This window comes from Anoplopoma fimbria, chromosome 20 (assembly GCF_027596085.1).
Source record: "Anoplopoma fimbria isolate UVic2021 breed Golden Eagle Sablefish chromosome 20, Afim_UVic_2022, whole genome shotgun sequence".
NCBI lineage: Eukaryota > Metazoa > Chordata > Actinopteri > Perciformes > Anoplopomatidae > Anoplopoma > Anoplopoma fimbria.
The window spans coordinates 27,914,149-27,929,148 of record NC_072468.1 but is presented as its reverse complement, the minus strand read 5'-3'; the positions used below and the strand labels follow the sequence as shown (position 1 = coordinate 27,929,148).

General features: G+C 42.2%; 1 protein-coding gene across 1 annotated transcript in view; it reads right to left on the bottom strand.

The window, feature by feature from the left end:
• Positions 1–14,041, bottom strand: part of myo1eb (myosin IEb) — a 15,889-nt gene extending 1,848 nt beyond the window's left edge. Inside the window, exons 1-24 of the mRNA XM_054620968.1 lie at positions 13,806–14,041; positions 12,256–12,393; positions 12,054–12,143; positions 8,479–8,573; positions 7,781–7,868; positions 7,362–7,451; positions 7,126–7,257; positions 6,680–6,814; positions 6,392–6,524; positions 4,951–5,147; positions 4,792–4,872; positions 4,354–4,440; positions 4,006–4,092; positions 3,709–3,876; positions 3,282–3,367; positions 3,098–3,179; positions 2,457–2,662; positions 2,234–2,378; positions 1,964–2,078; positions 1,695–1,864; positions 1,333–1,478; positions 582–728; positions 238–395; positions 79–153 (exon numbers count right to left, since the gene is read on the bottom strand). Of these exons, the coding sequence (XP_054476943.1) occupies positions 79–153; positions 238–395; positions 582–728; positions 1,333–1,478; positions 1,695–1,864; positions 1,964–2,078; positions 2,234–2,378; positions 2,457–2,662; positions 3,098–3,179; positions 3,282–3,367; positions 3,709–3,876; positions 4,006–4,092; positions 4,354–4,440; positions 4,792–4,872; positions 4,951–5,147; positions 6,392–6,524; positions 6,680–6,814; positions 7,126–7,257; positions 7,362–7,451; positions 7,781–7,868; positions 8,479–8,573; positions 12,054–12,143; positions 12,256–12,393; positions 13,806–13,808 (2,854 nt within the window). The 5' untranslated portion in view covers positions 13,809–14,041. The remainder of the gene's footprint in view (positions 1–78; positions 154–237; positions 396–581; positions 729–1,332; positions 1,479–1,694; positions 1,865–1,963; positions 2,079–2,233; positions 2,379–2,456; positions 2,663–3,097; positions 3,180–3,281; positions 3,368–3,708; positions 3,877–4,005; positions 4,093–4,353; positions 4,441–4,791; positions 4,873–4,950; positions 5,148–6,391; positions 6,525–6,679; positions 6,815–7,125; positions 7,258–7,361; positions 7,452–7,780; positions 7,869–8,478; positions 8,574–12,053; positions 12,144–12,255; positions 12,394–13,805) is intronic.
• Positions 14,042–15,000: the final 959 nt, after the last annotated feature.

Here is a 15,000-nt window from a genome sequence, read left to right as displayed (position 1 = left end):
GGAAAAAAGAGAGATTATAAACCAACGGTTGCTCAGTCGGCAGCGACCGGACCTCCTGACGGGTTTGTGTTCTTGTACCTGAGTCGTAGTGGTTTGTGGACGGAGTCTGGCTCCCCATGTAGCGACTCTTCCGTTGGTCCTTCCTGGTCGGTCCTACAGATCAAACAGATAGGAAGTGAGGGGGGGGGCACACAGGAAGTTCTGGAAGAACTCGTGGTGAGTTGTGTCAGAACCTACTAGAGTTTTTAGGCAGACCCGGTCCGATGGAGACCTGCAGGACCTTCCCGCTGGGCTTCAGGACGGCCTCATCGCCCTGACCCCCCTGGAACTGGATCTGTCTGGACCCTGAGGAGCCGAATGGACCCCAGCCTCCCTTCTTCACCTTAAACTCCAGACTGGAGGACGAAGACAGACGGACGGACACAGATGATGTTCATGTAGATCTTATATTCATTTAGAAACAGCAGGTCCATGGAGTTCTTATATTTACATACTTAAACATTACATCATGGCACCAGCATAAAGAACCACATGTTTGTGTTTCTTTATATTTGAGCTAAACTAAATTAAATGGTACTGACAGGTTGTTGAACTTCAGCGGTAGCTTCTTCTGAGTCTTCTCCTGATAACGTTTGACCAGCAGACTGAGGAACTCCGTTTTAAAGACACTCTGAAGAACACTGTCATACTCCTCCTCATGGACGATGAAGAAGTCGTCCTGCAGAGTGCTGACAGAGAGACAGACAGGAAGAGAGAGACAGGTAGAGAGAGACAGGAAGAGAAAGGTAGAGAGAGACAGGTAGAGACAGACGGGTAGAAAGACAATAAGAAACAAACATTTCAAGTATTTCATAATTTCGTTATCTCTTCAGGTAGTTTTCTCTTCTAATGTCAGCATTAATGGATGTGGGGCGTATTCTAAATGTTCTGGTCCTGGCCTGGTTTTGGATCTGGTGTATAATTCTAGTTTCTGTTGTAGCTCTGGTGCAGTGACCTAGTCATGATACTAGTCTTGGTCCTGGTTCTATTTTTAGTTCTAGTTCAGGTTGTAGTTTCAGTTCCAGTTTTAGTTCTGATCCAGGCTTTACTTCTTGTCCTGCCTCGGTTATTTGGTTCTGGTTCTAGTTCTGGTTACGGTTTTGTCCCTGGTTGTGTTCTAGCTGTACTTTCTAGTTCCAGTATCAGTCCTGGTTCTAGCACTAAGGTCTGGGTCCTGTTCTAGCTCTGTTGCTGGTTCCAGTCCTAGTTCCAGGTCTAGCTCCAGCCCTGGTTGTAGTTCTAGTTCCAGTTCTAATTCTGGTCCTGGTTCTAGATCTTGTTCTAGTGGTGTACCTCAGGGAAACAGACTGGATCTTGTTGACCTCAATCTTCCTCTTGAGAACCTCCTGGATCTGACCTTTGTCCGGACCCTGCTTCACCTTCTCTCGACCAATCATGTACAGGAACTTTGGGGTCAGGATGAGGTCGCGCTTCACACTCTGTGGATCAGCAGGAACACGGAGCAGTCAGACAGGAAGTTATGAACTGGATTTAGACTTCAGACCACAGACTGTATACAAGAAGAGGACGTTGTCATGGTGACGTCGTCCACCATGATTGTGAACAATGACGACTTTGAGGAGGAAGGGTTACCGTGACAACTCATTGATCAGATTTCTTTGTAGTTGGTTTTTCTGTGATCTTTTTTTTTTTACCCTGAATCTTCGGTCAAACTTCACCACGACGTCGGCGAAGTCGATCCTCTCTCGGCGGCCCACGAACTGCCTGACCTCCGGATGGTTCTCCGTCCCGAGGTAGTCGCCCACGAAGTTCCTGTTGATGCTGTTTCTGCGGCGCTCCTTCTTGTTCAGCAGGACGTCGGAGGCTGGAGGAACCAGAAAATCATTAAGTAGAGAAGAAGACGTGATGTTCAACACAAACTAAATGCAGCGCCTCCTGAACCCCTTCTGGACCACAGGCTCACCTTCCTCCCTCATCTTGACGTACTTGCGGACAGCGATGTGTTTACGCCAAGCCTTCTGGATCACCCGAGCGTAACCGTTATACTTCCTCTCCCTCATCTCCTCCAACAAGAAGAGCTGCAGAGAAGAAAAAGACACGGAGATACAACAAACATAAAGACGAGACAAAGACAGACTTCTGGAAACTACAACACCCAGAATGCCGCTGTGTCAAACAGAACTCATGGTATAAACAGGTCCTGTTAACTGAAAACTTCACAGCATTTTCGTACCGACTCCGGAGCTTTGATGAAGACTTTGGTCTTGCCCAGCTGGAACTGGTCCTGGTCCATGTGGACCGAGTTGAGGAGGTGCAGGACTCCCTGGCGCTCCTTGCCAGTCCAATGAGGCCAGGTCTCCTTGGTCAGGATGGCGTACCTGCAGCACACAAACCTCTGTTAGCATGTTTGAAGCAGCAGCACGGCGTACAGGATGTTGCCCTGTTTGACCTCTGACCTCTGCAGGAACTTGTTGAAGGCCCGTCTGTAGGCGTACCCCGCCCGACGGACCCTGATGTTCTCTCGGAGGCCCAGGTACTCCACCTGGTGTCTGACCCGGTTATCCTCCCAGTCGCGGGGGCGTTTGGTCTCGTTGGGTTTGATGCAGCGGATGTAGTGGGGGGTGCACTTCATCAGAGTCTGGACCAGACTGTTGGCTTGTTTCTAAAAGGGGGGGGGGGGCAGGTTTACCTGATGCACCTTTCTGAGATTGAGACCATAAACTCATGTTTACAATGTTTACTGAGGGAATAAATCAAGAGAGAAGTAGAGTCATTTTCTCATAGACTTCTATACAACCAGAGGAGTCGCCCCCTGGTGGACAGGAGAGAGAATGCAGCTTTAAGACAGGAAGCTTTGGATTCACTTTAAAGAGCTGGAGGTTGATGTCTGGTTTGAACCTTCGGTGTTACGATGCTGCTGTGACTCACTGACGGTCTTCAGTCGTCATAACAGCCACAACCTGAACAAACCTCCTGATGGGCTTCAGTTCTTTCAGTCTGAACATTAGAGGAGCTCTACATGTTTGTCCTGAAGGGGGCGCTAGAGGAAAGGTGGAGTCCTCAGGTCTCCACCTGTCAATCACAGCGTCTCTCTCACCTTGATCTTAGTGCTGGCGGTGGACGGACGCCCTCTCTTCTCCGCCTCCAGGTTCTCCGGGAACAGAGCTCTGATGAACGGACTGACCACAAACACACCACGGATAGGGGTTATTGTGAGGTCATCATGATGTCATCATGAGGTCATAATGAGGTCATCTGACACACACAGTTTGAATACTTACAACTCGCTGCTCTGCATCAGCTCGATGATGTCATTAAACAACACGTCTCTGTTCCTCTCACAGAAACCGCTGACATCATACGACACCTGACAGACAGACAGACATCATGAATAAATACACAGGTGAACTCCTGCACAGACAGACAGGTGAACTCCCGCACAGACAGACAGGTGAACTCCTGCTCAGACAGACAGACAGACAGACAGGTGAACTCCTGCTCAGACAGACAGACAGACAGACAGGTGAACTCCTGCTCAGACAGACAGACAGACAGACAGGTGAACTCCTGCTCAGACAGACAGACAGACAGACAGACAGGTGAACTCCTGCACAGACAGACGGGTGAACTCCTGCACAGACAGACAGGTGAACTCCTGCACAGACAGACAGACAGACAGGTGAACTCCTGCTCAGACAGCAGCCGTACCTTCCCGGCATAGTGGTGAATGATGAATCCTTTGTTCCAGCTGCTGAAGTGTTCGTGGGATCCGATCTGTCCCTGAAGCTTCTGCAGCAGCGTCTGATCTGCTCCTTCACCTTTAGCGTGCATCGTAGCACACACGTCATCCAGGACGCTCATGAGCCCAGGAGGATTCTGGGAAACGTCCAGAGAAACCGTGCAATGCTGAACAGAGCTGTGTTCATATCTATTTATTGAATTCTTTTAACTTTGTGTGATGAAGACGAAGAGGCCACAGAGCTCCTCACTGATTGGTTGACTCACCAGTTTGGACTCGATGAGGTCACAGACCACCTTGTTGTTGAAATACTCGATGGGCGTCCATTGGATCCCCTCCTGAACGTACTCGTCCTGCAGAGACAGAAGAAGATTCATGTTTTCATGTTCATGTATGAAGAGGAAATTTCATCAATCACTGAAAATAATACAGTAAATAACCAACGAAGAAGAAAAAAGTAATGACAATAACACTGGTGAAGTCACATGTTCAAACAAAATCATCCTCAATAAAGAGGTGAAAGTAATGCGATGACATCATGGTGTGATGACGTCATGGTGCGATGACGTCATGGTGTGATGACGTCATGGTGCGATGACGTCATGGTGTATCACCTGTTCTGCCTTCAGTGTGAGCTCAATAAAAATCTGCTGCAGCTTCTCGTTCACAAAGTTGATGCAGAACTGCTCGAAGCCGTTTCTCTGAAAAAGAAGAAACAACAAGATACTAATCAGATCAGTGTAATCAATCAATCAATCAATCAATCAATCAATCAATCAATCAATCAATCAATCAATCAATCAATCAGTCAGTGAATAACAGAAAACAGGTCTGTGTTCATCTGCTGTTGGTCAAATGATTCTCAGCTGGCAGCTCACAGATCAGCTGATTAGAGTTTTAGACCGTTTTGAGAAAATAGAACATTTAGTCATCTGATTTATTCTTGTTTTAACACAGACTGTATAATAAAAGTGGACGTTGTCATGGTGATGTCAATCAGCGTGTAGCCCCGCCCTAAAGCATCCCCTGCTTTATCGTGTTTGTGTTTTCACCTGGAAGATCTCGAAGCCGTAGATATCGAGGACTCCGATGTTGAACTCCTCCTGGTCTTTCTGTATGGCTTTATTAATACACTGCACACACACACATCAAATAGTCAATACAGAGTAAACGTCTACATCAATTGTGTTTCAGATATTGAAGTGACTGACGTCTACAAGGAAGTCGAAGAGTCGGGTGTAGAGCGCTTTGGACAGGGCGTCTCTGGAGAAGCAGGCCTGCTCCGTGTTCAGGGTCACGGCGATGGACTCGGTCTTCCCCCCCCACTTACTGTCCATAATCCTGCTGGTGAGTTTACTGCAGAGTCCGTCCTGAGGGATCCCCAGCAGGAAGGACGGGAACGCCAGGACTGACGGGAAGACAGAGACAGAGTGACCATCATGACCCGACAAAAGACGGTTCAGAGAAACGGATCAATGGAGGGAGATGATTATGGTTGTTCTGATTGTTCTGATTGTTCTGATCATTATGATCATAACAATCAGAACAATCATTGTGATGTCACAATTTATCTGTCGTGTAGTTTAGTGTACGTTGTGTAGTTTAGTTTACGTTGTGTAGTTTAGTGTACGTCGTGTAGTTTAGTGTACGTTGTGTAGTTTAGTGTACGTTGTGTAGTTTAGTGTACATTGTGTTGTGTAGTTTAGTTTACGTTGTGTAGTTTAGTTTACATTGTGTTGTGTAGTTTAGTTTACGTTGTGTAGTTTAGTGTACGTTGTGTAGTTTAGTGTACGTCGTGTAGTTTAGTTTACATTGTGTTGTGTAGTTTAGTGTACGTTGTGTAGTTTAGTGTACGTTGTGTAGTTTAGTTTACGTTGTGTAGTTTAGTGTACGTTGTGTAGTTTAGTGTACGTTGTGTAGTTTAGTGTACGTTGTGTAGTTTAGTGTACGTTGTGTAGTTTACGTTGTGTAGTTTAGTTTACGTCGTGTAGTTTAGTGTACGTCGTGTAGTTTAGTGTACGTTGTGTAGTTTAGTTTACGTTGTGTAGTTTAGTTTACGTTGTGTAGTTTAGTGTACGTCGTGTAGTTTAGTGTACGTTGTGTAGTTTACGTTGTGTAGTTTAGGTCTTGTAGTTTACGTCGTGTAGTTTACGTCGTGTAGTTTAGTTTACGTCGTGTAGTTTACGTCGTGTAGTTTAGTGTACGTTGTGTAGTTTAGTGTACGTTGTGTAGTTTAGTTTACGTCGTGTAGTTTAGTTTACGTCGTGTAGTTTAGTTTACGTCGTGTAGTTTAGTGTACGTCGTGTAGTTTAGTGTACGTTGTGTAGTTTACGTTGTGTAGTTTAGTTTACGTCTTGTAGTTTAGTGTACGTCGTGTAGTTTAGTGTACGTCGTGTAGTTTAGTGTACGTTGTGTAGTTTAGTTTACGTTGTGTAGTTTAGTTTACGTTGTGTAGTTTAGTGTACGTTGTGTAGTTTACGTTGTGTAGTTTAGGTCTTGTAGTTTACGTCGTGTAGTTTAGTTTACGTCGTGTAGTTTACGTCGTGTAGTTTAGTGTACGTCGTGTAGTTTAGTGTACGTCGTGTAGTTTAGTTTACGTCGTGTAGTTTAGTGTACGTCGTGTAGTTTAGTGTACGTCTCGTAGGTTCTTACAGTCCTGGCTTTCGACCACAGCGTAATTGTTTTCCTCTCTGAAGCTGATGTTTCCCAGATGAAGAATTCCTGCAACAAGCTGAAGAACTGAATCCTGTTCCTCCGCAGACAGACCCACTACTGACATGGCATTCTGAGAGACAGACAGGCAGAGAGACAGATGGATTAGCAGACAGAATGTTTAACAGACAGACTGTTAAGCAGACAGACAGTTTACCAGTCAGACAGACAGACAGTTTACCAGTCACACAGACAGACAGTTTACCAGTCACACAGACAGGTACAGACCATAGTATCAGAGAACTCCTTCTTGTCGTTCATGTCCTCCACCGTGTAGGATCCTGATTGGTTGAGATAGAAGTAGTAGTCGGGGGTCGTGACCCCGAGGTTCTCCCTCTGCTCCGAAGTCGCCCCCTCCAACATCTGAGGACAGAGGTCAGAGGTCACAGGTAGGTCAGGTGCATTAAGTTTATTCAAAAGATTGTTTTTATGTATTAAAACCAACAGAGGTTCTTCAGTTTACATACAGAGGAGCAAATATGGTCAGGAAGTGATGGAATCAGGGGAGGAAGTGATGGAATCAGGGGAGGAAGTGATGGAATCAGGGGAGGAAGTGATGGAATCAGGAGAGGAAACGATGGAATCAGGGGAGGAAGTGACAGGATCGGAAGAAGAAATATATATATATATATATATATATATATATATATATATATATATATATATATCAGTACCTGGTAGTAGATGTGGAAGCTTCTCTCTCCAGGATTCTGAGAAACAACTCGACTTTTCTCCAACAGGAAGTTGGAGATCTTTCCTCCATCAGGAGCTCCTCCTCGACTGAACTGGATCTCAAAGTATTTACCCTGAGAGGAGGACAGTGCACATGTGGCAGTAGTACATATTAGTAGTATACTGTTGACTACTTTGTATACTGTGTATGAATCTGTCAGAATGTATTTGTACTCACAAATCTGCTGGAGTTGTTGTTGCGGACGGTTTTGGCGTTTCCGAAGGCCTCCAGCAGAGGGTTGGACTGAAGGATGATGTCTTTAACATGCTGCACAAACACACAGTAGTAACCATGGTAACAGTAGTACTAACAGTAGTACTACCAGCAGTAATAACCGATCCCAATCTCATCTGATTTTAATTCCAACACCTAAAATCTGAGTTACTGCATCCTTAACTACCAGAACCACGAGCAGTACCATGACTAGTACCACGAGCAGTACAACCGATGTACCACGAGCAGTACCATGACTAGTACCACGAGCAGTACAACCGATGTACCACGAGCAGTACCATGACTAGTACCACGAGCAGTACCATGACTAGTACCACGAGCAGTACAACCGATGTACCACAAGCAGTACTCTGTGTACTGACCTGGACCTTGTCTCCTCCTCCGGACACTTTGGACACGTAGCTCATGATGAATTTGGCAGCAACAGTTTTTCCGGCTCCACTTTCACCACTGACAGGAATCAGGAAACAGGAAACAGGAAACAGGAATCAGGAAACAGGAAACAGGAAACAGGAAACAGGAATCAGGAAACAGGAAACAGGAACTTTTACTGTACTTGAGTGCTATATGCTTTAAATTGGGACAAAGGAGACGTCAAAACTTTAGTTCTCCTAATCGACGCCCTTAGAAATGTCCAAATCAAGAGACAAACCTCTGGTTCTTTAAAGTGAAGTCAGAGCTTCATGTGTTAAAGCTGCATTCTCTCTCTGCTGTCCAGCAGGGGGCGACTCCTCTGGTTGTATAGAAGTCTATGAGAAAATGACTCTACTTCTCTCTTGATTTATTCCCTCAGTAAACATTGTAAACATGAGTTTATGGTCTCAATCTCTAGTTTCAAGTCTTCTTCAATACAGCATGATGTTCATTTAGTAAATGATGCTCCATTTAGAGTCAAACAGACCATAAAGCAGGGGATGCTTTAGGGCGGGGCTACACACTGATTGACAGGTCCACACCAGAGACGTATACGGCGTCTCTACGTCACTCCTCTTCACTCCATATATGGTCACTTCCTGTTCACTGGTGTTGTTGTTGTTGTTGCTGTTTTAGTCCCGCCTACCTGATGATGACACACTGATTCTCGTTGTCGATCATCATGTTTCTGTACATGTTGTCAGCCAGAGCGTAGATGTGGGGGGGGTTCTCATACTGAGCCTGGAGGAAGAGGAAGAGGAGTCAACATGTTAAAGGTTTTCTATCCTTCTGAGGACCAGTTTGCATTTGACAAATAAGCAGTTTATTTTTTATATATATATATATATATATATATATATATATATACACACACACATACATATATACATACATACACATATATACATATATACACACAAACATATATATATATACACACATATATATATATATATATATACTCACACACAAACATATATATACATACACATATATACACACAAACATATATATATATATATATATATATATATACTCACGTGGACAAAATTGTTGGAACCCTTCCGTTAAAGAAAGAAAAACCCACAATGGTCACTGAAATAACTTGAAACTGACAAAAGTAATAATTAATAAAAATTTACTGAAAATTAGCTAATGAAAATCAGACATTGCTTTTGAATTGTGGTTCAACAGAATCATTTAAAAAAATTAACTAATGAAAATGGCCTGGGCAAAAATGATGGTACCCTTAACTTAATATTTTGTTGCACAAGCTTTTGAGGCAATCACTGCAATCAAGCGATTTCTATAACTCTCAATGAGACTTCTTCACCTGTCAGCAGGTATTCTGGCCCACTCCTCGTGAGCAAACTGCTCCAGCTGTCTCAGGTTTGAAGGATGCCTTCTCCAGACTGCATGTTTCAGCTCCTTCCACAGATGTTCAATAGCATTTAGATCAGGGCTCATAGAAGGCCACTTCAGAATAGTCCAATGTTTTGCTCTGAGCCATTCTTGGGTGTTTTTAGCTGTGTGTTTTGGGTCATTATCCTGTTGGAGGACCCATGACCTGCGACTGAGACCGAGCTTTCTGACACTGGGCAGCACATTCGCTCCAGAATGCCTTGATAGCCTTGAGATTTCATTGTACCCTGCACAGATTCCAGACACCCTGTGCCAGATGCAGCACAGCAGCCCCAGAACATAACCGAGCCTCCTCCATGTTTCACAGTAGGTACAGTGTTCTTTTCTTTGTATGCTTCATTTTTGCGTCTGTGAACATAGAGCTGATGTGACTTGCCAAAAAGCTCCAGTTTTGTCTCATCTGTCCAAAGGACATTCTCCCAGAAGCTTTGTGGCTTGTCAATATGCATTTTGTCAAATTCCAGTCTCGCTTTCTTATGATTTGCTTTCAACAGTGGTGTCCTCCTCGGTCGTCTTCATGAAGTCCACTTTGGCTCAAACAGCGACAGATGGTGCGATCTGACACTGATGGACCTTGACCTTGGAGTTCACCTCTAATCTCTTTGGAAGTTGTTCTGGGCTCTTTGGTTACCATTCGTATTATCCGTCTCTTCATTTTGTCATCAATTTTCCTCTTGCGGCCACGTCCAGGGAGGTTGGCTACAGTCCCGTGGACCTTAAACTTCTGAATAATATGTGAAACTGTAGTCACAGGAACATCAAGCTGCTTGGAGATGGTCTTACAGCCTTTACCTTTAACATGCTTGTCTATAATTGTCTTTCTAATCTCCTGAGACAACTCTCTCCTTAGCTTTCTGTGGTCCGTGTTCTGTGTGGTACAAACCATGATACCAAACAGCACAGGGACTACTTTTCACCCTTTAAACAGGCAGACTGACTGATTACAAGTTTGAAGACACCTGTGATGCTAATTAGAGGACACACCTTAGTTCAACATGTCCTTATGGTCTAATTATTTTCAATCTTTTCTAGGGGTACCATCATTTTTGTCCAGGCCATTTTCATTAGTTTGTTTTTTAAAATGATTCTGTTGAACCACAATTCAAAAGCAATGTCTGATTTTTATTAGTTAATTTTCAATATTTTTTAATTTATTATTACTTTAGTCAGTTTCAAGTTATTTCAGTGACCATTGTGGGTTTTTCTTTCTTTAACGGAAGGGTTCCAACAATTTTGTCCACGTATATATATACATATACATATACACAGACACACACAGCGGGTAAAATAAGTATTGAGCACGTCACCATTTTTCTCAGTAAATATATTTCTAAAGGTGCTATTGACATGAAATGTTCACCAGATGTCGGTAACAACCCAAGTAATCCCTACATACAAAGAAAACCAAACAAATACATTCAGAAATTAAGTTATGTGTAATAAAATGGAATCACACAGGGAAAGTATTGAACACATGAAGAAAGGGAGGTGCAAAAAGGCATGGAAAGACAAGACACCAGCTGAAATCTATCAGTAATTAGAAAGCAAGCCTGCCCCTTGTCAGTGCAAATGAATATCAGCTGGTTCAGTCCCAACTGATGGCCTATAAAAAGGTGTCTCATTACCAAGGTGTCACACAAGAAACATCTCATGATGGGCAAAAGCAAAGAGCTCTCTCAAGACCTTCACAACCTTATTGTTGCAGAACATACTGATGGCATTGGTTCCAGAAGGATTTCTAAACTTCTGAATGTTCCAGTGAGCACTGTTGGGGCCATAATCCAGAAGTGGAAAGAACATCATTTCACCACAAACCGGCCACGACCAGGTGCTCCTCACAAGATTTCTGACAGAGGAGTGAAAAGAATTATCAGAAGAGTTGTCCAAGAGCCAAGGACCACTAGTGGAGAGCTTCAGAAAGACCTGGAATCAGCAGGTACAATTGTTTCAAAGAAAACAATAAGTAATGCATCAACCGCCGTGGCCTGTATGCACGCTCACCACGCAAGACTCCACTGCTGAAGAGAAAGCATGTTGAAGCTCGTTTAAAGTTTGCTGCACAACATTCAGACAAGCCTGTGAAATACTGGGAGAATATAGTCTGCTCAGATGAGACCAACATGGACTCTTTGGAGGCCATAATACACACCATGTTTGGAGGTCAAATGGCACTGCACATCACCCCAAAAACACCAGACCAACAGTGAAGTTTGGAGGTGGAACATCATGGTGTGGGGCTGTTTCTCAGCATACGGCACTGGCAAACTTCATATAATTGAAGGAAGGATGAATGGAAAAATGTACCGAGACATTCTTGATAAAGATCTGCTGCCATCTAGCAGGATGATGAAGATGAAACGAGGGTGGACATTTCAGCAAGACAATGATCCCAAACACACAGCCAAGGAAACTCTCCATTGGTTTCAGAGAAAGAAAATAAAGCTGCTAGAATGGCCCAGCCAATCACCTGACCTGAATCCAATAGAAACTCTATGGAAAGAACTAAAGATCAGAGTTCATAGAAGAGGCCCACGGAACCTTCAAGATCTGAAGACTGTTTGTGTGGAAGAATGGGCCAAAATCACACCTGAGCAATGCATGCCACTAGTTTCTCCAAACAGGAGGCGTCTTGAAGCTGTCATCACCAACAAAGGCTTCTGTACCAAGTATTAAATACATTTCAGTAAGCATGTTCAATACTTTTTCCCTGTGTCATTCCATTTTATTCCACATAACTTAATTTCTGAACGTATTTGTTTGGTTTTCTTTGTATGTATTGTGTTGTTGTTGTTGTCTCACCGCTCCCTGGTAGATCTCCACTTCTCTGTCGGTGAAATATGGAAGCTGTTTGAACGGATTCACAGAGATCAGAACTGGACCGATGTAGGTCTGAAGGAGAACCAGGTCAAGGACCAGAAGCAGAAGCAGGATATTTAAAGCACATTCTCTGGTTGTCAGTAAACCTTTAGCTCATAATAAACATGAAGTGTTCTGAGGATACAAAGATGTAGTCGTCCATGTATCTCTTCTTCAGGTTCTCCGTGATGGCGTCCTCGTTGATCTTGGACAGCAGCACCATGTCGTCCACGCCGCTCACCTTCACGTTCTGAGCCAGCCAATGGTAACGCTCCTTACTACCCTGAGGGGCGGGGCATAAACACAGAGACAGTCAGCTGATCACGTTCATCACCGCTGACCTCTGACCTTCAGTCAGAACAGATTCAAACACTTTATCCTGAGTCTCAATGGTATAACTGACAGTTATTAGTTACTCTCCAATAATTATATATAAATATTAATATAATGTATTTTATTCTGATGAATTGATACACTGACTGTTTAACGGAGAACTCTGTGTTTGTTCAGCAAAAACTTCCTGTGTGTGTGTGTGTGTGTGTGTGTGTGTGTGTGTGTGTGTGTGTGTGTGTGTGTGTGTGTGTGTGTGTGTGTGTGTGTGTGTGAGAGAGAGATCAGCTGATTGGTTGGATCGTCTCTCCTTCCTGAAGAATTCCCAGCATTCCTTCTGTCCTGTGGGATCTTGTTGAGTAGCGGCGACGCCCCGACACGTTTGCCTCGACACGCTGTGTGTGTGTGTGTGTGTGTGTGTGTGTGTGTGTGTGTGTGTGTGTGTGTGTGTGTGTGTGTGTGTGTTTGATTTAAAACATTAAACTGAACTTAACTTTAAACTGAACTGAAAATGATTGATTCTAGTTTTCTTCAGCTTCTTAAATATAAATATTATATCTGTTCTAAATAATCTAGTAATAATGATGTTAATGAGCCTATGAGAAATAATAATAATAATAATAATAATAATAATTAATCCCTCATTCTTTACATTAACCCTTTCTGTAAATATATAAATTAACTTTTTTTTCTTACTGTAAAAACTTCATATATAAATAAACGTAAATATGAGAACATGAATGAGATCAATTTGAATAAAATAGGAAATAAAATCAGATAGAAAATGATGAAATAACAAATATATTTCTATAATTAAATGAAGACGGAGGGGAAAAAAGAAAATAAATTATGAGCAAAATTATTATATTTTTAGTCTCAGTAAAACATCTGACGGTCTAATTTACATTATTTTAATTGTTTAAATATGAACATTATTTATGCATGCATTTTATTATCAATATTATCTTTATCACTTTTTTTGTGTGTTATTAGAAGTAATTTTGTTTGTACACTTAATTATATAAAAAATGATTTACTTAGTTTTATTCTATTAAATTCACTAATTTGTTGTTTGTTCGTTTTTTTAAGTACAGATTTTTAAAATAAAACGTTAAAATAACATTTTACTTTTTATTTATTAAACTTTTTTTTTAAACAAACTTGTGATCAGTAAGTTTAAGGTCAAACAAACAGCTGCAGAAATCTGATCAGGGATCTGTTCCTGCAGGACCAGGACCAGGACCAGGACCAGGTACAGAACCAGGTACAGAACCAGGTACAGGACCAGGACCAGGACCAGGACCAGGACCAGGACTGTGTCTCTGCCGGTTCAAACAGTGGTCTGAAGAATGAGCCTGAACTCACCATGTCTGCTGCTCCTGCTTCACTTCCTGCTTCAGGAAAATGTTGAGAAATCTTGAGCCAGTCTCAGGTGGATCAGGATCCAGGTGAACTAGGACTGATCCCGGATCAGCTCAGTCCGGATCCGTTGGGTTCAGATCAGTGAATCAGACGGATTCTGTTGATTGCAGCAACATTTTCTTCTCACTTTGTTTTCTGTCTGTTTGTTTCTTCCTTCAGTCTTCAGGCTGAAATCTCTGCAGGTGTGGGCAGGTAAAGCCCCGCCTCCTCCTGCTGCTGCCTGTGGAACTCTGGGTAATGAAGTGCAGACAACCGACCAGCTGGAGCTCTGCTGCCCCCAAGTGTCCAAAAGCACAGCCTTTGTTTCTGCAGAACTTTTATTCTGAAATGTATTCGTTTTATTTTGTTTGGGGACAAAATAATTAAGTTACATTTTTTATATTTTAGGAGATAAAAATAAAAATAAACTTTATTTCTTCTCTTGTTTTTCTATGGAATCTGTTAAAATTCAGTATTTTACGTTCATTGATTGAATGTTAGTTTTCTTCAGGTTGATTGTTTTTGGAAAACTATCAATAAACTCTGATTTGATCAGATTCCAATTAAAACAATATTCACATAAAATGATATTTTATTTCATTAGATTCAGTTTTGTTTTATTAAATGTCTTCATTTCCTTTTTAAGGAACAAAGTTAATCTGATCTATTTGTTTTTCATTTTTTATGTAAGACATAAATCATCTTCTTGTGACGTCACATTGACCTCTGAGGTGGAACTCAGAGTGTATGCTGGGAGATTGAGTCTGACCAAGGTAATAGTTCTGAATTTTCAGTAATTCTTTTATTTTTTTCATTTTTATTTCAGAGTTTGTTTATTAGTTTTATTTGTCGTCTTTATTTTTCGTGTCGGTTTTAACGTTTCTCGTCTTCAAACAGAAACATGGAGGAAGACCTGAACCTTTAGAGAAAACCAGCTGTTTGGTGAGAAACATGGCAGCAGAGCGCCACCTGCTGGAACATCAAGTCTCTTCAGTGTCTTCACGCTGACACATTTTTCACTCGTGATTTATTATAGATTTTAAAAAATAAAGCTTAACTGATTTAATATTTTCAACCAGGAAATATTGTTTTAGTTTAGTTCTTCTTAAATTATATAATTTATTTTGGTTTTAGTTCTAGTTTATAAAATAATTCTGAC